The 26591-nt window shown below is 37.6% G+C and overlaps 1 protein-coding gene across 1 annotated transcript in view; it reads left to right on the forward strand.

Annotated features, from left to right (window-relative positions):
- Positions 1-26591, forward strand: part of TRHDE (thyrotropin releasing hormone degrading enzyme) — a 463679-nt gene that overhangs the window by 315746 nt on the left and 121342 nt on the right. The window contains exons 8-9 of the mRNA XM_027874288.1: positions 20343-20408; positions 21097-21284. Coding sequence (XP_027730089.1) covers positions 20343-20408; positions 21097-21284 — 254 coding nt within the window. The remainder of the gene's footprint in view (positions 1-20342; positions 20409-21096; positions 21285-26591) is intronic.

The raw sequence follows: 26591 nt of genomic DNA on the forward strand, positions 1-26591 counted from the left end.
TTCTTCTTCTTCTTCTTCTTCTTCTTCTTCTTCTTCTTCTTCTTCTTGTCAGTATATTCTTCTCAAAGCATATCTCAAGATTTAGGAAATCACCAATACAGGGTTGCTGAATTTGATTGAAAACATGAAGACTTGTAAAGGTAAGCAGTGTCTTTCAGTATGATAGATGAAGTTGTAGATACAATTCTCACTGTGTCAACTGACTGAACTTGAACAAGTGTATGATTTTGCCTCCATTTAATGTGCCCTGCCAAGCTGAAGTAATTTTGAAGTGTTCAAGAACTAGAATAACCTGAGTTGGATTTGCTGAAGAAAAATGTGCTTCACTTCAGTTATGTTTAAAAGTTGGTATGGAGATAGAAATGAATAATATTAACCTTGCTAGAATGACATATGTGAGAAAAGCTCATCATGTTCCACCCCTTCTCCCCCATTGCTTCTGACTTAGATACACAGAAATTGCTCTTGGTTCTGAAAATATCTCAAAAACTATTTTTTCTAATTAATAAGCCTGTATAGCTAGAAACACATTTTTCCAGGCTGACTATGGAGCATGAAGTCTTCTAGGCGGTGATTCATGGCAAAGCCAGTCTCTTAAACTGTTTGAAAACAAACACAAATATTGAAAACAATACAACTTCTTTATTCTGTTGGAATCTGTTTGAGTAAATCAGGTTACCAGCAGCTGTGATTGATGAATTATTTATGATGCATTCTGCTACTTAGAAGTGTCCTTTAAAGTAAATTGATGTTCACCTGAAATACAATTATGCTAAGACAGAGAGAGCAATCAATCTTATCTGCTCTTCGTAAGCTTTTCATTTTGAAATTTAAATAAACTACATCTGGGATCAGGTCATATTTTAGTACTATAATTCTACCTTTAACCAAAACTTACCGAGAGGTAAAATATAAAGTAAAAGTTAAATATGTTATGTCAACTATAGATATATAGAACAAAAGGGAGGGGAAATACCTTGTAAGGAGGAGTTCCTTCCTACCTCCTTTCCTGCCAGCTCCCCAGATACCTTTGAAGCTTGGTGCTAACAAGAGCTGGAATATGTATTCCAGTGGGATCTAATCAATTCTTCTTCTTATATAGAATATTGTGATTTATCAATCTGTAGGGTGAGTTTTTGCCGATTTCTTCCCTTACTCTATGACGAACAGACTGTAATGTTCACAAGTTTATTGGGGAAATCACTTTCTTACAGATTTCTCCCTTAAGAAATTGTTTATGTGAAATAAAATATATTTTAAAAAAAAGACATTGTCTATGTGGAGGGTGTAGAGAAAATTTGAGATCAGAATCCTTGAAATTTACCAAATCGCTGGGAAATACAGGTGTGATATAGATATACAAGTCCTCCCTCTCCCCCAAAGTCCTCTAATCACTATTTCCCTGTGGAGGTCAGAGTATAGTGGTTCCGGAAATGATCTGGGCTTTGCTCAGGGCCACAAAAATGGGATTTTATTTACTAGCAATTGATTTATCTAGAGAAGTAGTGTGGTGTAGTAAATAGAGACCTGGGCACAAAGTCAGGAAAACTTGATCAAGTCCTGTCTCTGATACATACTGGATATGTAAGCCTGAGCAAGTCATTTAACTACTCAGTGTTCTGGGCAACTCTCTAAAATTATAAATTGCAGGAAAGTGTTCATTGGGTGTGGGTGGAGGAGATTTTCTCACCCATGCACTCCCTATATGAGTGAAATCATAGGTGAGAGTCCCTCTCCCAATAATCTCAAATTATCTGTTACATAAGATTTCTATTCTTTGTCCACATCAGTGTTTACAGATCTCTCAGTAGATTGAGCAGATAAAACAATTTTCTTTGCAAAATGTTTATTTCTTCAGAACGTGTTTTTATCATATAGCTCCTTTCCATGCAATTCTTGCTGTTAATAGACATTTCTTTTTCCAGCAAATCAGTGGAGTCATGATTTATCTAAAATAGCTGACATCTGGTCCTTGACTTCTTTGTAGCGCACCTCTCTTTGGAGCCTGGATGCACATTTGCATTTGTCTTGCAGTGCATGAATTGGTTAATTTTGAACTTGGCGTGTGGCACCATATGTTTGTCAACATTCCACTTCATTTGCTCAGTGACATCTCATTGATCAGGAAGATCTGTATCCTTCTGAACTTCACTTGCCACTGTATTTATGCTCATCCCTCAACCTGATTTAGTGCATCATCAGCAGTTTGGATTAGTTTACAGTAAGCCTCTGTGTCTGGGTGATAAATTAGCATATCTCGTGCATGAAGATGTATGGTGCACATTCTAGAGTTGACCTCCCGAACAGACACTTTGTGTCAGGGAGCTGAGTGGTCATAGGGTGGGAAATGATAAGCTTTTTTGTCTTAAGAGGGCCCTGGGGAGTCTTGGTCTACAAGTTTCAATGTTGAAAGAGCTAATTTAGCATGTCAAAATTGCCACCTCCAGAAAACCTCCCCAATTGTTCATTAAGGTTATTTTGTATGCCAAGAAATCAAAGTTTATTATTTGAAATCAGGCTAGAGGATATAAGCGTGGGTTCAGGCAGATTCCATTTATGAATATATTCTAAGGAGGCAGCTAGGTGGTGCAGAGGAGGGGGTGCTGGACCTGGAGTCAGGAAGATCTGAGTTCAAATCCAGCTTTGGACATTTATAGGCAGTGAGATCCTGGACAAGTCATTTAACTTCTATTGGCTTCAGTTTCCCTGTTTGTAGAATGGAAATGATAATAATACCTCCCTCCTAGAGCTGTTGTGAGGATAAAATGAGATAATATTTGCGAAGTGCTTTGCACTATAGAAATGGTAAGTTTATTTTTAAGGCAGTTTTTGAACACTCAGAACTAATTTCCCTTCATACAAGATGGTGTAAATTATGTTTAAGCTCCCAGACCAATCCACAAAAGCCTCTTAAACCCTTAATATTCCTCAAGTACAGCACTGATCATACTAGTTCAGTCTGTACCAAACCACCATTTATTACTTTTTCCATGCAAAAATATATTCTGATTTGGCTGAAACAATTCCCATAGCAGTAAGGGCTGTCAGGAAATGACATAAAATCGTTTTTATTTGTGAAGCTAGAGTTGATGGCAACCAGACTGGAAGTTCCCTTGGAAATGTAAATGAATTATCTTGAGTGTTTTGGACCAATGGAATCTGTACCAAGTGTCATCCGTTGTCCATTTATTGGGACAAGAAAGAAGATTATGGAAGGAGTGGCATGAGCTAGCAATGGTCCTGGAGTCAGGAGGACCTGAGTTCAAATCCTGTCTCAGACCAGACACTTGACATGTGTGTGACCCTGGGTAAGTCCCTTATCCCCAATTACCTTGCCAAAAACAAAACCAAACCAAACAAACAAAAAAAAAAGCAAAGGGAAAGGGAAGCTAATGAGCATAACCCAGAGATGGCTAGTGAAGGTACAGGATGATGACCAGCAACTAACAAGCAGAATCCTATGAAGCCTATGGCAATGAGGGTAGGGCATTGGATTTGGAGCTGGAAGCTGTGTGATCCTGGGTGAATCACATAGCCTTTCTTTGCCTCATTTTTCTTCTGTGTAAAACTAGATGGGAGATGGGCTCGCTGGGCTTTGGGGTCCTTTCCAGGACTGCATCTATGATCTTATGATTTCTTGGTAACTATTAGGCTTTTGAGACTAAAAGAATCCTAAAAACTCAAAGCGAGAAGAGATTTTAGAGGTTATCTAGTCTAATACCCTCATTTTATAGATGAAGAATCTGAACACTAGAGAAGTTAAGTGACTTCTCCAAGGTTACCTAATAAGTTAATGGCAAAGCTAGGACAAGAACCATAGCCTTTAGAATTCTCAGCCTAGTCTTTTTTCTACCATACCCCAAACCCTTCTACCTTCCTCATTTTTGTCTGGTTCCCTAAGTGGCGCTTAGGAGCCCTCTTCAACATACACAGTGGATGCCCCATGGCCAGCTACTCAGATTCAAGGTACTCTGTGCTTTCACATTCCCTAAAACCATAACTATAAGCCCCTAACAATGTGCTCGCCATTAATAGTGAGATGATGCAGTCAGTTCAAAATGAGAGCATTGAATGAAATGACATAATAAGAAAAATAGCAACAAAACATTTCTCTCATGGACCTGTGGCGGGCTCTCCCACAGTTGTGCATAACATCTATGAGAAGAGGACCCATTGGGACTCATGGAAAGATACACATCTAGGCCATACAAGTGGCCAGGATGTACTCTGAGGGGCACATATTTAGGGAGCATGTATTGTGAGAGCACATGTAGGGAAAGCCAGGCAGGCAGAAAACGTGCATATCAGGATGCCTTGGGAAGAGTCACATGTATAGAGAAGATATTAAGACCAGAATGCATCTGTAAAGGGAAATTGGTGTCTTCTGGTGGTGTCTTGTCTTAACCCTCCTGGGCCTACTTCTTGCTACTTTCTCATAGACTCTTTTGGACACTGTTCTGGTGAATGCCGCTCTATTGGATGTTACCCTGCTGAATAAGTTGTCTTAAGCTTCTGGCTCATTTGAAATTCTTCAGTATCTCTTGTTCTGGCTAGGAAACTCTCTTAATAATGATCCAGAATACAAATCTATAAAAGGCTTAAACCCTCTCAATAATGATCTAGAACACAACTCTGTAAAAGGCTTTATTTCCTACATTGTTACAAGTCAAGTCAGGGAGAAGTAACTGTTGGTATGTGGAGTACATTTCTATAGGGCAAGTGGACTTCTGAATGTGAAACATTTTTCACGAGTACTTACAATATGTGGAAAACAGTTATGCTGGAATCATAACTGGTCAGTCACTGACCTTGGGGGTAGTTTATTGTATTTCAAGATGGGATAAAGAGACTTTCTACTTGATTAGTTCAGCATTGCCCTCAGGTGGTCCAAGACACTGTGTATTTTATCTTTTGGTTGTCTTTGGCTTCAGAACTGGTATAAAGGAAGGCAAAACATAAGAAATTTGATGTGAACTGGAGGCTACTTTAAAATAGGATTACTGATGTGAAGAAATGGAAAAATCAATACCCCTCTTTCTCTGCCACCATACTTTTCAGGGGAATAGACCCTTTATTTTTTTTTTGTTCTTTTTTTCCCTCTTCTATTTTGAAAAAGCAGAAACTATTGCCTAAAACCAGCAAAAATGCCCTCCCCATCCTTTGAGCTGTCCTATCTTGTTAACTTAGCATCTGGACTTGGAAGCCTCTCAACTCTCCATCAGGAGTTCCTCAGCCCCAGGTGCCAAGATCTTTGGAACAAAAAACAGGGTCCTCCCACTTAGCGAGTGCCCTCAGGCTAATTCTTTCCTTTAGACTCCGATTCCTCTTCTTGAGCTGAAGGTCCTTCTGTCAAAAACCTCACTCTAGTAGAGGGCTATGTGGATATATTCCAAAGGGTCTGTGAACTTGAATGGGGAAATACTTTGATAACTGTATTTCAATGTAATTGGATTTTTTGTAATCTTATGCATTTTATTTTATGCATTTAAAAAACATCATTCTGAGAAAGAACCCATAGCTTTCACCAGACTTCCAAGGGGTCCCATGATACAAAAAGGATAATTAAACCCTACCCTAGCTTATGTTGGAAATTCTGTACACTTCCCACTTTTAATCTCTGAAAGTTAGACTATGAGACTAGTTATTTCCCTAAAAACACTAGCAAATAATGAGGTTCAGTATTCTCTTTTTGACCCTTAAATCTCTACCATTCCCCAGGTAGCTGAATAAATGGGGGAAAAAGGAAGTCTAAGGGAAGAGGCTATTGTTTCTTCTGCCTTCTGTCTTCTGCCTGGGTAGGAGGCTGTACAGATCCACTTTCTCTGTCTTTCATATGCAGATGATAGCCCACAGCCTGAGAAGAGCTTTGGTGGTACTCTCTTGTTAATATAATATACTTAAGTCCAAATAATGTGTCACCAATTAGTCCCAACAATATGCCAATACTGTCAATTATGTGCCAATAATGAATCCTCAGAAGTGGTCTCATTATTCAAATTCTGGAACCAGTTAATATATTTTATAAAATTGTAACTTTGAATGGTCCATTAATTGGAACTAGTTGTAGTAGTAAATCCTTTAGAAAACTTAAAGATAGCTTCTTTGATTATTACAAAGACAACTAGGATGAGGAGGGGAATTGGAAGCCTACTCATCATTCTGCAGTGGCCTCAGGTGGAAGAAGACAGGTAAGCCAAATCACTGGGATTAGGAAAAGAAATAAAAAAGGCTATGAACAGGCATCTAGCCTAAATGAAGTATTCCTTGGGGTTTACACTAACAAGAGACAGTACAGATCCAAACCTATAATGAAAATCATTGGAAACTTTGATCTGCTTTAACAGAACTATACTTAATAGCTTGACAAATTAAGATGTGTGCATAGTATAAATGTTATAGGTGCAAAATTAAAATAAAACAAAAATATTAGACACCTACTGTGTGCAAGGCACTTGGAAAAGATTTAAAAAAAGATGCTCTGTGCCCTCAAGGAGCTTAGATTTGAGTGGAGGAAAACAGCACATAAGAGGGAGCTAAAAAGAGGGGGGAAAGGGGATGAGGAGAGTCTATACCCCACCAGGTGGTGAGGCTGTCTAGGGCACCATTGCCTGGTCTGGGTTTGAAGACAGCATGATGGCTAGTCTAAGTGCTTCCTCAAATGGAGGTTCAGAAAGGAAGTTGCCAACCAGAACAAGAGACTATTGGGAGTAGAAGTGATGCTGGAGAAGAATGCTGCTGGAGGACAGCAGTGGAGTGGTAGTCTGGGACATGATGGGCTGGTATGAGTGTGAAGAAGAAACCTACTCAACATCATTGTTGTCGTTTTTGTTCAGTTGTGTCCGACTCTTCGTGACCTCCTGGACCAAAGCATGCCAGGATCTTCTATCCTCCATGACTTCCAGAATATACTACAAGTTGTAAAAATGTAGTAATTATCAAATGCCTACCAAGATATGACCTGGTAGCTTGCATTAAACATCAGTAGCTCACTCCTTCGTGATCTGAGAGACAACAGATCCTTCTACTATAAATACAGATCTGAAAAAAATCTTGCAGAACTCAACCAATAAAGTGTTATAATGGAGCCTTTGTCATAGACCCACAATTTCCCAGATATAACGTTGATCCCTAAAAATACTTTTTAATGCCAAATATTCATAATCTTAACATTCTTACTAATTCTAATCATCATAACATTATAATATGTATTAGATTATGCATACATAATGTAACATATATATAATATAGATAATGTTATAGTAACAGTATATATAATACTACATATAATACAATAACATAATCTCAAAATTCATAAGAGGTAACTGGTAGCTCAGTGGTTAGAGCATTGGGCCTGGAGTCAGCAAGACCTGAGTTTAAATCCAGCTTCAAACATTTCCTAGCTGTGTGGCCTTGAGTAAGTCACTTAACATCTGATTGCCTGACAATCTGAACTGAATCCACTGGAGAAGAAAATGGCAAACCACTCTAATATCTTTGCCAAGAAAACCCCCAAAATGGGGTCATAATGGATCAGAAGTGACTGAAACAACTGAATAGAAACAAATTCATAATCTCTAAGCTACGTGGAATAAAATGCTTTCAAAATAGCAGAAGATATAAAAATCATGTCAGAGTAGGAAACACCTATGACCCCCATTGTCCCACCTGCCAATAGACAGTGTAATTTCATTGAGTCTACTGAGGATGAGTTTATATCCCAGTATCTTTACTCAAGTTATTTTACCCATCTGTGCAATGATCTATAGAACATTAAATATGAAAAAGAATAATAACAGGAAAGTGACTCAATCTAAGACCATTTCTGTCTGAATTCCATTGAAAAATTTTAGAAGTGGATAATAATGACCAGCGGGCACTTAGTCCTTTGTGGATGGCATAGTACTTTATATCATAATGTCACACAACAGTATATGTTATTATTACCATTTTACAGATGATGAAACTGAAGCTTGGAGAGGTTTAGTGACTTTTCTGCTGCCAGATAGCTAGTAAATATCAGTGGTGGAGTCCAATGTAGGTCTCTGCTGACCCCAAGTTCAGCCCTCTTTCTACTACTTGACTGCTTCTAAACCTTGGTTCTTTCATCAGTAAGATAGTTTTTCTTTTTTTTATTAATAAATTTATTTTTAGTTTTCAACATTTACTTCTACAAGATTTTGAGTTCCAAATTTTCACCCCATCTCGCCCCTCCCCCCACCCCAAGATGGCATGCATTCTGAATAACCCTTCCCCTAGTCTGCTTTCCCAGCTATCTCTCCCCACCCCTTCTCTTATCTCCTTCCCCTTATATTTTCCTGTAGGGCAGGATAGATTTCTGTACCCCATTTCCTGTATTTCTTATTTCTCAGTTGCTTGTGAAAATTTTTTTTAAACATGTGTTTTTAAAACTTTAGGTTCCAAGTTTTTTCCCTTCCTCCCTTTCCATCCACCCTCATTGAAAAGGCAAGCAACTAAATATAGGTTATACATGTGCAGTTATGCAAAACACTTCCATAGTAGACATGCTGTGAAAAATTAACTCTATTTCCCTTAATCCTATCCTGCCCCCCCCATTTATTCTATTCTTTCTTTTGACCCTGTCCCTCCTCAGAAGTATTTGCTTCTGATTACTCCCTTTCCCAATCTGCCCTCCTCTTTAGCATCCCCCTACTCTCTTGTCCCTTTTCCCCCACTATTTTCCTGTAGGGTAAGACAGATTTCCATGCCCAATTGAGTGTGTATGTTATTCCCTCCTTAAGTCAAATCCTATGAGAATAAGATTCACTCATTCCCTCTCACCTTCCCCCATTTCCCCTCCACTGTAAGAGCCTTTTCTTTTCTGTTTTTTTTTTGTGAGATAATTTACCCCATTCTACCTCTCCCTTTCTCCCTCTCCTAGTATAATCCTCTCTCACCCCTTAATTTTATTCTTCAGATATGACCCCTTCATCTTCAACTTACCCTGTGCCCTCTATCTATTTATCTATCTATCTATCTATCTATCTATATACATACATACATACATACTTACATATGTACATTTAATTTTTTTCCTCCAGCTACCCTAATACTGACAAAGGTCTCATGAGTTACAAATATCATCTTTCCATGCAGGAATGTAAACGGTTTAACCTTAATAAGTCTGTTATGATTTCTCTTTCCTGTTTACCTCTTCATGTTCCACTTGAGTCTTGTATTGGAAAGTCAAATTTTCTATTCAGCTCTGGTCTTTTCATCAAGAATGCTTGAAAGTCCTCTATTTCACTGAATGACCATTTTTTCCCCTGCAGGATTATACTGAGTTTTGCTGGGTAGGTGATTCTTGGTTGTAATCCTATCTCGTTTGCCCTGTGGAATATTATATTCCATGCCCTGTGGTCCCCTAATGTAGAAGCTGCTAAATCTTGTGTTATCCTGATTGTGTTTCCACAATACTTGAATTGTTTCTTTCTGGCTGCTTGCAATATTTTCTCCTTGACCTAGGAACTCTGGAATTTGGTTACAATATTCCTAGGAGTTTTCCTTTGGGGATCTCTTTCAGGAGGATATTGGTGGATTCTTTCAATTTCTATTTTGTCCTCTGGTTCTAATATATCAGGGCAGTTTTTCTTGATAATTTCTTGAAAGATGATGTCTAGGCTCTTTTTTTGATCATGGCTTTCAGATAGTCCAATAATTTTTAAACTCTCTCTCCTGGTTCTATTTTCCAGGTCAGTTGTTTTTCCAATGAGATATTTCACATTGTTTTCTAATTTTTCATTCTTTTGAATTTGCTTTACAGTGTCTTGATTTCTCCTAAAGTCACTAGCTTCCAATTGCTCTATTCTAATTTTTATGAAAGTATTTTCTTCAGTAAACTTTCTGACTTCCTTTTCCATTTGGCCAATTTTGCTTTTTAGGGCATTCTTCTCCTCTTTGGCTTTTTGGACCTCTTTTGCCATTTGGGTTAGGCTATTTTTTAAGGTGTTATTTTCTTCAGTATTTTTGGTCTCCTTTAGCAAGCTGTTGACTTGTTTTTCATGATTTTCTTGCATCACTCTCATTTCTCTTCCCAGTTTTAATTCTGCTTCTCTTATTTGCTTCTCAAAATCCCTTTTGAGTTCTTCCAAGGCTTGGGACTGATTCATATTGTTCTTAGAGGCTTTGGATGTAGGAACTTTGACTTTGTTGTCTTCTTCTGGTTGTATGCTTTGATCTTCTTTGTCACCAAAGTAAGATAATATAGTCTGACTCTTTGTGAGGTTTGCTCATGATCCCAACCAATTACTTGAGTTTTAAACTCTTTGTTAAGGTAAGAGTCTGCTTCCAATGTGGAGAATGTACTGTCCCAAGCTTCGGGAGTTTGTACAGCTGTTTTCAGAGATAATTCTAGGGACCCATAAATTTTCAGTTCTTCCAAGGTGCTATGATAAGGGGTAAGGTGTTTCCTCTCCACCACCACAATAAGCTCCACCACACCAGCACTCCTCCATGCCCCAGGACTGCCCCTCAGAAATGTGACTCAGATCCAAGCATGGGCAAAGCAAGAGATTCCTGCCTCGCCACTGGCAAAGAGATCCCTGCTATCCCCCTTTTATCAGCCACTCGATTCCCCCTCAGTCTGTGGGCAGGAAGCTCAGGAGGCAGCCACTGCCCCAGGGCCGTGCTCAGGACTTAGGACTGAGATCTACCTTCTCTCTCACTGCAGTCACAGACTTTTCCCATTGACCTTCCAAGATGTCTTTGGCAACCACAGATGTCTGCGATTCAGTCCTCTGAATCCCGCTCCAGGTTCACTGCGACCTGTGCGCCCACACCAAATTGCGCTCCTCTCCCTGCTCGGCGTGATATACCTTTCTGATCAACCATCCAGGTTGTCTTGGGCTGGAAATTTGTTTCACTCTGTCTTTTTGTGGATTCTACTGCTTTAGAATTTGTTAGAGCCATTTTTTATAGGTGTTTGGAGGGGTTTGGGGGAGAGCTCAAGCAAGTCACTGCTTTCTCTCTGCCATCTTGGCTCCACCCCCTGGTAAGATAGTTTTTCAAATGATCTCCATGGTCCCTAACAAGTTTAAATATTATGATCCTATAAATAGAACATCATGGGCTATTCATACTCGGAGAAAAGAAGGAGATAAGTGACAACTAAGAGAGCAGCAGTGTGATGGAAGTCAAAAGGAAGGGAGTATGTCTCTTTCAGTTCAATAACCTATAGCTTACTTTCACCCATCATTCATTTTTCCGTTGCCCTCTGGGTTATCTGCAGGTTTGATTCATTTGGTAGTGGTGTTCCTTGATTACCAGCCAGACAGTCTCACCAGAAAAATCTTCATGAAAATATCTGTTTTATAACAGTGAGCAGTGTGGGGTCATAGAAGGAACTGTACCCTTGCAAAAAGAAGTCTAAACTTCTAGGGCAGTTAGGTGACACAGGGTATAGAGTACCCAGGCCAAGTCAGGAAGCCTGAGTTCAAATCCTCCCTCAGAAACTTACTAGCTCTGTGACCCTGGGCAAGTCATTTAACTCTGTTTACCTCCATTTCCTCATCTGTAAAAATGAGCTGGAGAAGGAAATGGCAAACCATTCAAGTATCTTTGCCAAGAAAACTGCAGATGGGGTCATAAAGAGTTAGGCATGACTGAAATGACAACAACAATGACAGCAATCTCCTGTATTGCCCTGGGCTCAGTTCATTATTCAGATGCACCACCTGTCCAAAATACCTATGTATATCTGCTCATGTGTATACATGTATGTGAGTTGTTTTTGTGCAGTCCAGTGATTTAATTTATCTAGAGAACTCCTGCTATGCGGTCTCCCTCCACTGAGATATATTGGCCACTTCTCTGTAATTTATAACCTTAGAGAATTGCCTGGGACACTAGGAGGTTAAATGGCTTCCCCTTGGTCACATTGCTAGTATGTGTCGGAGGGGAGACTTGAACCCACAGTCTTCCTGATTTTTAGACCATCCCTTGATCTTCTACACTGCATTGCTTTATAGATGTAAACCCTGCCATATCTTTCCTTCCCACACCTACTAATACATATAACCCTTTGATCAGAAACTCTCTTCATAACATACACTCCAGGGAACTCTCAGCTTCTTAAAGTCATTTGCCCCTAAGTAGAACATGGGAACTTCTGGTTCTGGGTCATTTCCCTAGATACGACTTTAGTATTCTCACTTTCATTATGGTAGCACCAGCTTCCCTTATTAACACTTGTTCTCAAAAGGCATCAAGAATAGAACAGGTTTTATTAGCCCAGTAAAGTATGCAGGAGCAGAGACTCATCTTCAAGCTTGTACAGCATCAGGACCCTCCCTTTCCTTTCCAGTGTTGTATGTGACCCCAGAGAATTGCGCTGCCCTTCTTACTTATAGTACTACCATAGACGCCTCACCTTCCAAAAAAATGAAAAAAGACTCATGGGTTTGATAGAAGGTTCTGACACCCCTCTGGGGGGCCTACTGCCAATCCCTAAGAATGTGTATATTTCTCATGACTTTAAGTTCTACCCCAATTGGAGTTCCATGTAAGGGGAAAAGACATGGAACCCATACAGAGTCAAAAGTCTGAGAGTTAAGATACTCTTCATGCTTTGAGGAGCCCCTATCTCCCTCCCAGCCCTCCACCCCCGAGTAGCATAAAGTCCCTGTGATTTAGAGTATTGCCCTTCATGAGGCCCTAGAAAGGGAAAAAATCACTTAGGTTTTGTTATTCTTTGCCTCCCTGTGCCCATCTTATTGCTTGTTACTCCACCACTCTCATGCCAATGTGATATTCTTGATGGACGTCAGGATGCTGGCTTGCCATAAGTGATGCCCTTTCTTCCCAACTAACATAATAATCATTTTTTTTGACTAGGCAATAGGGTTAAGTGATTTGCCCAGGGTCACACAGCTAGTAAGTGTTATGTGTCTGAGGCCGGATTTGAACTCAGGTCTTCCTGAATCCAGGGCTGGTGCTCTATTATCCACTATGCCACCTAGCTGCCCTATAATAATCATTTTTGTCACTCATTTCTCCCTTAGACCTGTTTTTTGGGGACAGCTAGGTGGTGCAGTGAATAGAGCACTAGGTGTAGAGTCAGGAAGACCTGAGTTCAAATCCAGCCCCAGACACTAGCTGTGTAACCTTAGACAAGTCATTTAACACTATTTGCCTCAATTTCCTCATTTGTAAAATGGGGGTAATAACAGCATATATCCCAGTTGTTGTGAGTGCTTAGCACAGTACCTGGCACATAGTAAGTGCCAAATAAATGCTAGTTATTATTATTATTATTATTATTATTATTATTAATTATTAGCTTCATCTCCTTGCTAGCAGATAGGGACATCTTGATTAGGATCCTGGTTGAGTGCATTGTGACTTTTCTACAACTTTGTCTTTTTTATAATCACGTCTTGTAGCCTTTCCTTTCATGCAAAAGATTGCCTCAAGTGACTTGGAAACAAATCACCATTGAAGTGAATTATGCATTTTTATCAGTTTTTTTAATTGCTTTAGTCTCCAAAATTATAATTTTATCTAAGCTATTTCTCAGACAAAAGAAACATGATTTGTTGATGGGACCCATACTTGTACATTTTCTATCTTGGTAGAATCTGTGTGAATTTGCCCTCTTTTGGTATTGCCCAAGAGAATGTGTCATTTTTTCAGATATAATGAGACATCAGAGTAGAAGCTTTTGAAATTGCTTGACTAAATTATTTTGATCTTTTATCTAAGCTCATTTTAATCAACATATTAAACATAGCATGATCTTTTATTCACCATATCTCTCAATGAGCACTGTGATTGAGAAAATATAGTTCACTGTACATTATTTTAAATGGAAACATTCCTATTCCTTTCTCATACATTGATAAGATGTTGTCTATATGTTCATAGACCATTGACTTTTTTTTTTTAGGCAATTGGGGTTAAGTGACTTGCCGAGGGTCACATAGCTAGTTAGTGTCAAGTGTCTGGTCTGAGGCCGGATTTGAACTCAGGTCCTCCTGACTTCAGGGCTTGAGCTCTATCCACTGCGCCACCTAGCTGCCCCCGACATAAATTTTTTTTAGGGATGAACGAGTAGGTATATGAGTTAAGAGCCATTGTTATCTTCTCAGATGCCTTTTGCGGTATTAAGACAATTCTTTCCATTCTTTTGAAATTGTGTTGTACTATCTTGAAAATCTCCTTCAGTGGCTTTATTTTTTTTCCCTCCAGCATGAATTTCTTCATTTTGGCTGGACAGATTTCCTGACTAAGTTATCTTGAGTGCCATTTCCCTTTCTTCATATAACCTACTAAATACTCTGGTTTTCTAGTAAAAATATGGTGATTCCACTGCAGTGATAATGAGAATATAAGTTGCTATAGAAATGCTAGCAGATCTGTTTCATTTCGCATCTATTTGTTCTCATTTATAATATGCTGACTAATGGACAATGAATTCCTTGGACTTAAAACAATTAAAAACATAAATTATCCTCCAACCCTTTTTTTATCAAAATATGTAATTGATTTAAATAAGCACCCATGTTTTATTTTTAGAAAAATTTACATTAACTTTTTCTAGGATATTGCTCTTATATATAAATATTATGGCCTTATTCTTTTAAAATTTTTTTTAATTATCAAGCATTAATTTTTCTCCTTCCCATCTCTTAAACCCCTTAAAAAACAAAGAGATAAAAAGAAAAAAAAAACACAGAAACCCTGTATCAGATAAGCATAGTGAAACAAAACAAATTCTTAGGTTAGTCACATCCAAAAATGTGTTTCTCATTTTGCATATTAGTTCATCATTTCTCTGTCATCTGGTGGGCAGAAATCTTCAGTCCTCTGCAATCACAACTGATCATTGTATTAATCAGATAGTTTAAGTCTTACGGAATTATTCTTTTATAATAGTATTGCTATAGTATGATGTATTCCTCTGATTCTTCTCATTTCACTGTAAATTAGTTCATATAATCTTCCCAACTCTCACTGAAACCATCTCTTTCTTCATTTCTTAGAGTACAATAATATCCCATTATATTTATATCTTGTAATTTATTCAACCATTCACCAGTTAATGGCTGCTTCCTTAGTTTCCCTTTCTTTGTTACTATGAAAAGAGCTGCTATAAACATTTTTTTTGGTCCTTCTTGCATCGACCAAGAGTAGTATAGACAGGTGGAAAGGCATTCATAGTTTTAAAACTTTGGGCAGGGGGAAGATGACATAAATTCAAATTGCTTTCTGGAATGGCTGAACTAATTCACAGCTCCAACAAAATATCAATGTTTTCCTGCAGCCTTTCCCGCATTTTACATTTTTTTTAAGTTTTACCAACCTGATGGATGTCAGGTGGAACTTTAGAGTTGCTTTAATTTGTCTTTCTCTAATTATTAGTAATTTGGAACATTTTTTTGTGTGACTATGCTAACTTTTTTTTCCCTTGAGAGCTTCTTGTTCATATCCTTATTGATTGGGGCATGATGCTCCTTTTTGAAAAATTCTAATCAGTTTTTCAGATATCTTGGAAATGATACTTTTATCAAAGAAACTTGTAATTTTTTTTCCTCACTTAACTGATTGTCTTCTAACTTTAGCTATATTGGATTAGTTTGTATAAAAACATTAATTTTATGTACTTAAAAACTTCCATTTTATCTTCTTTGGTATTGTCTCTCACTTGTTTAGTCATGAACTTTCTTCCTATCCATAAATCTGAAAGATAATTTCTTCTTTGTTCCTCCAATTTTTTTTATAACATGACAATTTATGTCTGGTTCAGGTTATTTGGAGCTTATCTTAATATAAGATATGAGGTATTGGTCTGAATCCCATTTCTGCCATACTGCTGTCCAGTTTTCCCAGGAATTTTGATCAGATAATGAGTTCTTACCCCAGTAGCTGGAATCTTTGGGTTTTACAAATACTAAACTTATTCTTAAAAATAATTCAAGTGTTCAGTCTCTTGGACTGAAAATTTTTAATAGCTTAGACTCTTTTTGTTTCATTTCTACATGTTATATGCCTGGTAATTACCTTTTTCCTTTCCACTTATTATTCCTGCAATAATAATATAATGCTACAATTATGAATCCCTCAGATAACATTGATTGGTTCAGTAGCTATTAAAACAATAATTAGTATGTAGGACTATTGCCTTTTCTTTTTAAAACAAAGCAATATTGTTTTAATGATTCGAACCTAGTAACATTATTCATGTTGTTATGAGTCAACAGCAGGGAAATGAAATTCTGAAAAAAAAAGACTATTCTTAACATTTAATGTAAACTCAAACAATTAAGTCCACGTTTGAAAGTGATGGAGTGAGTCACCTTCCTGTTCATCCCGTGGTGTAAATTCAAGCTCAGCTAGGATTAGAGTTGGATAAAGATAAACTTCTCTTGATTACTATTTAACTGCTGTTTTCCATAAGGTAACCTACAACATGATATGTTTGGCTCCAATTATCAGGGTAGAAATTGCTTATGCAAATCAATGCAAGGCAATGAGGTGTGGAGAGGATATCATTATTATTGGTTGGTGCTCATGAAATTCTGATGACCTGAAGTTAATGACAGCCAAACCACGACAGGGATTATTAACAATGAAAATGTGCAGTTACCTGTGTTAGAATAGAAGGATCTTATGTTAACATGGGCTCCATTGATGACATGGAAGCTACAGGCCCCTATTCATATTATAAACATACACACATATGTATTTTCACATACCTACACATATATACACTCAAATATATTTACACATGAATATGTATGGGTGTTGTGTACTTTGTCATGGCCAGTGGGTTTTCAAATTTGTAATGATATATTGGACATATAAATGAGAAAGCAAACCATCTGTCTGAGGTACACAGTAGGAAGCAGCATAGTGTTCTGGAAAAGAATGCTAGATTATGAGTTAAAGGACCTTTATTGAAATCCCAACTCTGCTGCTTTCTCTGTGTATGACTTTGGGCAAGTCACTTAACCTCTCAGAGCCTCTGTTCTGGGAAATGAGGGGGTTAGATAATCTACGAGATATGTTCCTATCTCTATCTATCTCTATCTCTATCTATATATAAATATATATATTAATTCCTGTAGGTTTTTTTTTCAATGTTTAACCTAATTAGTGGCCCTCTATGACATGTGTGGGAGAGGTGGGAAGGAACAAGCATTTATTTAGTGCCTATTGTGTGTCAGGCATTGTGCTATGAACTTTTATATATATATGTTCTCATTTTATCCTCACAACAAGCCTGCCATGTAGGTGCTCCTGTTATTCCCATTTTGGGAAACTGAGGCAAAAGAGGTGAAGTAACTTGCCTAGGGTCACACAGCTAGTAAACAGACTGTATTTGAACTCAGTTCTTCCTGACTTCTAGCCCAGCACTCTATCCAGAGCTTCAACTAGTGAAGGAAATTACCGTTAAGAGATATAGGAACTGGACCTGTTCTTTCACTAGTATATGGAATTACCAGGTGAAGAAACATCTTTTACCAGTTCCCATGAGTCTACAGTTTTAGAGAGTGTAACCTGCCCAGGGTCACAAACTCACTATGTGTCAGAGGTGGTACTTGAACCAGGGTCATCCTAACTTTAAAGCCATTTTTCTATCCACTTCCACTATTCCATACCAGCTCTGCTTAGTGATTGTATATTTAACCTTCAAGTATATAATAACGTTATGTGAAATAGTATTTGTTGCCATCAGTATTACTTAACAATTCAGAATAGTTCACTGTCATCACTATAATGAGTACCATCCATTGCCATGTTCTAGGTTATTTCCTTAAAAAAAAAAAGTGCACATTCATTTCAAGTTTTATTTTTAGGAGAGTTTGATTTAATCAAGAAATGACTATAGAGTTAAAATTAATTAGTGCATTTGGAAGGAAAGATTAAATTTAAATTAATGGAAATAATCTCTCTGGATTTGATAATCAAGGATTCTGATCTCCACTATGAAAAAAAAATGTTAAATTTGTGTCTTTTTCTTAAAGAGTTAGCAGTTACCTGTGAATTTAGGCTCTCCTCTTCCTTCCCCTTCCTTCCTTCCCCTCCCTCCTCTTCCCTTCTCTCCTTCCGTTTCTTCCTTTCCCCTCCCCATCTCTGCCAAAGGGGGCCATGACAGAACACAAGTATAAAACCCCTACTATAAGCGAATGCTCCATGAACCCATTATTTCTTAAGCTCTGATTATGTAAATGGCGAAATAAAGATCAGTAGAAGGAAAGTGGATTAATAAATAATTCAGGAAAAACAGTTAAATGCAACTTTTGGCTTCTGTGTTAAATTCTTTTCATGTGTTATTTCTATATTCTAAATAGACACTCGAATCCTTTCTATGGTATTGTCTTTTTCCCCACAATGTTATTTTTCTGACATTGCTCAGCCAAGACACGGGCAGTTGCCCAAGTCAGCATTGGGAGTTGGTTTCTCCAGCCTGTGATGAAATGAGAGCTGCTCCTTGTGGTGCTGGGAATGATTGACAAAGACTGAATCTGTCCCCTGTGCTAGAGTTTGTACAACAGAAAATGTACTTAGCAAATTTGAAATTTGCTAGAAATATCCCGTGCTACACAAATCCCCACTAAGAAGAAATTCCTCCAGTTTCATGTAAATGAGGACTTTGTCTACTGCCACTGGGTAGAGGGAGATGGTGAACATTCCCAAGGAAGCAGAGACCTCTGATTTACAATCAAATATACTATTTCCAATTTCCTTCTTCCCTTTGAAGTCAGAAAATTGTGTATCCAATAGCCATAACTAAACGCCAAAGTCATAATGATAGAAATGGTGGCTCTGCAGAAAGGGAGTGGTGAGAGATGGTACTGATATTGCAGAGTGTAGGCTTAATGGTTAAAAATGAGGGCTGGGAGGTCCCAGCCCTAAACTGGGGCTGCATATAAAACAACCTCAGCACTGAGTTTCTTTATTGGATATTAGTTTGTAGGCCAGAGCTCTGGGAGGAAATACACATCATTTTTATAATAGGCAGCCTGTTCTCTGTAGAAAGGCTCGGAGACTTCAAAGCCAATGTAGAGATGGTACTCACACCTTTGGGAAAGTCCCCCCCCCTTCCAGTTCCCCCTCCAGTTCTTTGGTGGCTGAAAGCAGAGCAGTGGAGAATCAGTCATAAAATCTAGAGCTGAATAAACTTCCAACCAGGTCACAGCTGGACAAAACCTGTGACCCATGGATTCTAATAGTAAACCAAACATACACACACACACACACACACACACAGTGAGAAAGACATGCTATTTCGTCTTAGCTTCCCCATTTCCTGGGGATATAGATATCTGTTAATGTCTCATAAAGAAAAATGTTTTAACATAGTGCAGTTGATTGAGTTCTCTCTTCTCCTTTCTACTAAGGAAAATACTTTTCTCTGAGGCTTCAAGATGAGAGGCAGATGGGCTCTTTATTTCTCCCTTAAGGATTTCAGAGCAGATGCAGTTTTCTACAGAGCCAACAGGTCCCTTACATCAGCTATAGGTTGACCCACTGCAATAAAGGAAGAGATTTCACTAGGGATTTTTTCTTTTAGAAATTAGTCAATAGACATTTATTAGGTGCCTACTATGTGCCAGGCACTGCACTAAACTCTGGTAAATTAAAATTAAATTCCCTTTAATTCCAGAAGCATTTATGAGGTACCTGTCATGTGCCAGGCACTCTATTAGGTGTTAAGGATGTGAAGAAAAACAAAACAAAAGGAAAAACAAAATCTAAGAAATCCCTGGCCCTTAAGTAGTTTACATTCTATTGGGGGAAGTAGAGGGATGATTGCATGTATACAGATGATTAAATACAACAAGCTAATTTCTGACAGAAAGGTATTAGCAACTTGGAGTTTTAGGATAGCTGGGCACAGTGCCTGGAATGTAATAAAGTGCATATTCCATGTGTTTTGGTAAGTTTCCTGTAGGAGCTGGCCCTTGGTTTGGGCTTTGAAGGAAACTAGGGAGTCTGTGAATTAGATGTGAGGAAGGAATGCATACCAGCAACAGGGGACAACTTGTACAAAGGGAGAAAAATGACAGATAAAATGTGGTATGTGGAGAATAGTAAGCAGGCTAATGTGTCTAGAAGGAATTATGGTCTTCCTTGCCCACATTTTTTTAAACAATTAGTATCATTTGATGAATTAATTTAAACCATGGTATAGGTGAATCTCAGTAACATTTTAATTGGTAATTTTAATCTCTTTAGAAAGTATCATTAGTATCTCAGTGTCTCCCTCTTTGTATTAATGCAATTCCTACAAATGGTGATAGTTAATCAAATTATGAGTTTCAGTTTTTGAGTCAGTAATTATTTGGACTGTGAATTGTAATTACTGATTTATATTCCTTTAGGATTATTTAACCATTCATAAATATGGCAATGCAGCCAGAAATGATCTGTGGAATACACTGTCAGAGGTAAAGTATATTTTGCTTATGGGGTACCAAACCTTCCCTTTGTATTCTTGTGTGTGTGTGTGTGTGTGTGTGTGTGTGTGTGATGTTAAGGAGACACTCTGCTATATAATTGTAATTGGACTGCTAGTGTCCTTTACCATTTCTGCTTCCTTTTTCCTCAGGCTGACTTTATTGTTTATTTACTATGTAAATGACCTTTGGCCAGGACACTTAATGCCACCCATGCCCTCTGTACTCAAAATATCACAGTAATATAGTTACCTTTCCCATCAAGGTGACCATATTTCCATTGAAATGGGATTTTGGTATAGAAGTACCTGTCATATTAAAGGCAGAACTGTTGGAAGTTTCAAAATCAGACACAGTCCTATATGTGAGTAGCAAATGTTTCATGCTCTATTAGACAAACTGAAGTTACTTAACAGTGAAACTCTAGGTCCTCCTTGCTCCAACAATAAAATTTCTGTTTTATCTTCCATTACATTAAAACATTAATGTTCACAAAGTCATTTTATGCCTGAGATGGGCAGAAAGCCTTCCCTTAGGTTAAAGGAAATTAATTTTACTCGTCCATGTTGGCATCACTGATTATGAATTTAAAATGTACTTTGTAGAGGTAAACATTTGACAATGGCTAATTGTTAATATTGCTTTAATAAATTAGCTTTTTAAATGTTGGTTTTTATAGGCTTTAAGAAAGAATGGAAAATATGTAAATATTCAAGAAGTAATGGATCAATGGACTCTCCAGATGGGTTATCCTGTCATCACCATCTTGGGAAATGGAACAATTCACAATATGATAGCCATTACCCAGCAACATTTTATTTATGACAGCAGGGCTAGAGTCAAGACCACTGAGTTTGGAAACAACAGGTATTAAGTCTTTTTGAAAGAATTGAACATTGCAAAAGTTGAATCTGTGTCTTGCTTTGTTTTTTACTTGTCTTTTAACATGACTGTTGAAGATGATTCTTTTAGAAGATCTTATCACTGGAATTACAACTTTGTATAGTTTCATTTCCGTATGTATATAATGATTTCATTTTTAGTTTCATTTAGCTTTGTTTCTCAGTTCAGTTGGCCATCTGACCAATGAATAGTGGACTCACATCATCATATTCCAGAGCCAGCAATTCAGGATATAAGTGACTTTTCAAATATAAAATTAACATTTGTAAAGTGCTTTATGAACCTTAATGTACTATGTAAATGCTTATTATTATTATTTACAGTAGCACAAAATTTAGTGTTTCCTGGATGCAAATAAGTTTGCTGAACTACTTAGAAATCATACCACAAATTACAAAGGTGAAGGGGAAAAGACCTTTAGAATTGAACCTCGAACAAATCACATTGAACAAAAAAAGATTTCCTTTCTAATTATATCAAACTACTTTCAAAATGACATCAGTAATATAAGTGCTTCATATTGAATGATGGTATTTTTCTCTACTTTTGTTTTTAATGGAAATTGAATTTACAATAATTTGGTGATACACTTAAATGATTTTACTTTGAAAGTCAACTAAGTGGCACAGTGCTTAGAGTACTAGGCCTGGAGTCAAGAAGACCTGAGTTCAGATCTAGCCCCAGATGCTTAACTACCTTTATGAATCTGGGCAAGTCACTTAACATCTGTCTACCTCAGTTTCCTCAGCTGTAAAGTAAGGATAATAATAGCACTACCTCCCTGGGTTGTTGTGAGGATAAAATGAGATATCTGTGAAGTGTTTAGCATAGTGTCTGACATGTAGTAAACTCTTAATAAATGCTTGTTCCTTTCCCTTACCTCCTTTTAAAATGTGAAACTCTGGATTATTTGAGGATTTATTATTTAGGTTGTAGGTAGTCCTGCTGTTTAATTCTCCTCTTTACCCCTTATGCCATTTTGTCCAGTGACAATTTTAAAAGTCAATATTTGAAAGGAAAGATAAGTTAATGCCCAGATCACTCAATTCTGCTACTTCTAAATAGCCCTGGCAAACAGGTTTGACAAGAAAAATGATTGAAATTTAGGTATAAAATAAAGTGCTTATATTAGATTATCCATCCCTTTTTCTTTGAAAATTAAGAGTTATCAGTACCTTGGAGACTTGGAGTACGCATTAAATGTAATTTATTTTCTATAAAAAAAATGAAAATCATTCTCAGTCAGCTAGCTCCAAGATTGGCTGTATAAGGACAAGCAATCAAGAGATTCATGGTTGTTTTTTTTTGCATCTGAATTTGGAAGAAGGCTTAGAAAAGAAACAGGTCTTAAATCATTGCCCAAATAGATCAGACTTCAACAAGTTGTTCACAGGAAGCAAAGTGTACAGATTAGACATGCTTCTGTACAAGGTTTTCTGAATGCTTTTACTGTGAGTCTGCCAGGCAGATCCTTCTATCCACTCTCATCTGTAGTTCTCAGGGCCACGGTTCTTGGAGATCAGTCTCTACACTAAAGGAAAACGGTTCTCTTGCTGAGGCAAAAGTTTAGTTCAGTACCAAAGAATTTCTGGCCAGCAATCCTCTATGTAGAGATACGTCATTCAGAATCTCTGCCTGCCTTCTGACTAATATTACCCTGATTGTCCCTCTCTCTCCCTGAACTGTTGCCAGCTCTGATCTTTGATACCTGCCTAATCCTTCAATCTTGTCTGACTGCCTGCACTCCTTATTATTTACCCTGATCATTGTTATTACTATGTAGCCTGAACTGAGGCTTAAAAATGCAGTCCTTTCCTTTTGACCTTCTTTTCCTGGATGTCCCTTCTCTGGACTACTTGCCTATTTCCACAGCCCAGATTTGCTTTGTGAGAATCATCTTAAGGAGTAGGAATGCAACTTCTGGGTCACATTTGATCAAGTGTTTTGAGATCTCTTGGATAATATTGTCAGCAATATTATCCTGTACATCACGCAAAAGCTCTTAGGGTATAAAATTAGACAAAGCTTGCAGTTACTGTCTATTGTAATTATTTTTTGTTCTGGCAAACTTTACCCAAATATAATGAATAAAACAATCCTTACTCTCAAGAAACTTATTTCTAATGAAAGAGACAACATGTCCACATATATAAGCATACAGAGAATAAATATAAACAAATACAAAGTATTTAAATGTAAGGTAATTATGAGGGAGGAAACTAGCACTTGAAAGGACCAGGAAGGACTACATGTAGAAGAAAATGTTTCCATGTGCTTGCTTACCCATTCCCCCATCTCTGGAATAGACTTTTCACCGTTTTCCAGACATTGAAGTCCTTCAAGACCTGACTCAGATGATGTCTCTTTCAAGAAGTCTTTCAATTGTTAAGTCAATGAGCATTTATTAAGCCCTTCCTGTGTGCCAGGTTCTGTGTTAAGCATGGTGCAAAGAAAGGTAGGTATGCTTTATCTGTCCTCAAAGAGCTTACATTCCAATGAGGGAGTCAATGTGCAAACAACTAAACATACAAATCTCAAAGGGAAGGCACTGCAGTGGGAGTATTAGGGTGGAGATTGGAGGGGGGCAGAGAGAAAGGCTTCTTGCAGAAAATAGATTTGATCTGAGGATTTAAGGAAACCAAGGAAGCTGCAAGGCAGAGAGGAGGACAGCCAGTGAAAAGCCATGGCATTGGAGGACGGCATGCCCACGTGCTTATGTTTCATGTTCTACTGCTCCAGCTGGAAGTTACCTCTATGGAAAATTTTCAATCTGTCTTTTGTAATTATCTTGCAGTCTTTTGTATCATTATTCTGTGAATTCATCTTTATTATCTTCCTTTCCTTCAGGAGATCTTTGAAGGCAGGTACTGTGTTGAATCTGTGCATAAATGGTGTTCCATCTTTGTTGAATAGATACCATTCACTAGAAGGGTGAAAGAACCATACTTGAAATTCCTGATGTCATTGGCTTAAGAAGAAAATTTTGCACTTTTACATTTTCTGAATAACAGTTTATAATAGACTTGCAGTTTCACATGCAATTATCTTTTTTAAAAAATTATACCATGGTGGGGGCAGCTAGGTAGTGCAATGGATAGAGCACCGGCTCTGAAGTCAGGAGGACCCGAGTTCAAATCTGGCCTCAGACCAAACACTTGACACTTACTAGCTGTGTGACCCTGGGCAAGTCTCTTAACCCCAATTGCCTAACCAAAAAAAAAAATATTAAATTATACCATGTTATAGAAATACTTGTTTTATTTCATAAATTAATAATTAATTCCACAAATTAAAAATAATAAAAAAAACCAATTACCTCTTTATATTTGGACAGTTTGAAAGAACTTACAAAAAAATTGTCTTGTCAAGTCCCTGCTATTCAGAGTCTGGATTAGGTTAGTAACCAGTGTTGGTAAGGTGGGACTAAACTACTTGGCATTTAGATAACAGCTTTGGAAAACTCTCTTCCTCCCCATTGTTAATTATCCCCATAACATTCCCTCCTTCATTGGAACATAGGTACAGTTTTCAAACCATCTCTGATATAATAGCTGTGTTCAAGTAATAAAAGGGCTATCTTAGAGAACATAGATTAGTTTGCTCTCTAAGATGTGCCTAAAAGGCAGAACCAGGAACAGTGGGTGAAAGCTTCAAGGATGCAGATTTAGGCTTGAAATGGATGCTGGGGGGGGAGGGGTGGTGGACGAGCTGGGGCAAAGCGGGGCTGTGACTTCCTAACAATTAGAGCTATCTGAAAATGGAATGGACTTCTCCAGTGGGTGGTGAATTTCCTCTTAGATTTCATGCAATAGCTGGTATGCGATAGAAGGTTGCTTGCATATACAGCCAATCAACAAGCATTTTTAAAGACCTTACTATTTGCCAAGCATTGTGCTAGGTAGGCACTAGAAATAAAAAGACAAAAAGGAAACTTCCTGTAGTCAAGGAGCTTATGTTCTGATCTAAGAGGAGATACAGATACATAAACGCATTTACATGAAATAAATACCTTTAGATGTATAAACTGATAGAAGAGTTCCAGAATCAAATAGCTAGTGCTGGAACCAGACCTTTTGACTCCAACACCAGTGCTTTAATTCCTGTATCTTGTAGTCAGGAATTTAGCATGAGATTAGATAGTTCCCTTCATGGACACACTGGATATTTAGAAAACAGGCTGCTCACATTCTAACAATATACATGATTAGTTATGACTCAGAATCAATTTTTTCCCTCTCTGTATAATCTCCTGGATCTTTAATATACAATGTTAGGAATTGATTTTGCACTAAAATTAACTTCCCCTATCTTCCAGAAATACTGCAAATTGTGTATGCATCTTGAACCAAGTAGTATAATTCATTCTATCTTCTTATTTCCCCAACTAATGGGGATAAGCTTATTAACAAGGTATGTCTTATTAAAAAAATAGTGCACAGTATTAACTTTTTCTATGATAGATTTAATTATTTTGTTTTTTCATTTTCTTCATTTTATTAAATGTTATATTTTCTATCACCTTAATTTTCTATTTATCTTTTGTGACAAAATAAAAGAAAGTAAATAGTCCAGCAAAACAAACCAGTCCTCATCCATATCTAGCATTCTATGCAATGTCCTATACCCATAATCTCCTACTTCTGCAAAGCAAAAACAAAAATTGATGGAGTTATTTAATTCAGTTCAACAAACATTTATGACTTATGATTGGCAGTGGATAGATGTTATAGTAGATAGAGCTCTGGGCTTAAAAATCAGGAAAACCCTCACTCAAATCCTGCTGCGGACATTGATTAGCTGTGTTACATTCAATGAATTACTTTCTGTCTTTCAGTCTTGGTTTCCTCATCTGTGAAATGAAAGAGTTGGATTTGGTGGCCTCTGATATCTCTTCCAACTCTAAATCTATGGTCCTTCTATGTGTGAGACATTCCAATACAATAAGCATTTATTTTCCAAGACAATGTCCTACATGCTGAACACACAAAGACAAAAATAAAATATAGTCCCTGACCTCTGGGAAATCTCATTCAACAGAGAAGAAATGTTATGTAAAAAGGAAAGGAAATTAAAGATAACCTGATGATTAATGACTGGAAGATCAGGTAGGGTTCACCAAAGGCAGTAGCAATTGGTTTGGGTCTGTTCAGGAAACAATGGATTCCTAGAGAGAGAAGTGAGAAGGATGTGCATCCTGAGCATGGGATTAGGCCTGTGCTAAGACAAGTCTGGAAAGGATGGTTCAATTACTAAATATGGCATGGAGGCATG

Source organism: Vombatus ursinus, unplaced genomic scaffold, assembly GCF_900497805.2.
Source record: "Vombatus ursinus unplaced genomic scaffold, bare-nosed wombat genome assembly UNPS02003292.1, whole genome shotgun sequence".
NCBI classification, from domain to species: Eukaryota; Metazoa; Chordata; class Mammalia; order Diprotodontia; family Vombatidae; genus Vombatus; species Vombatus ursinus.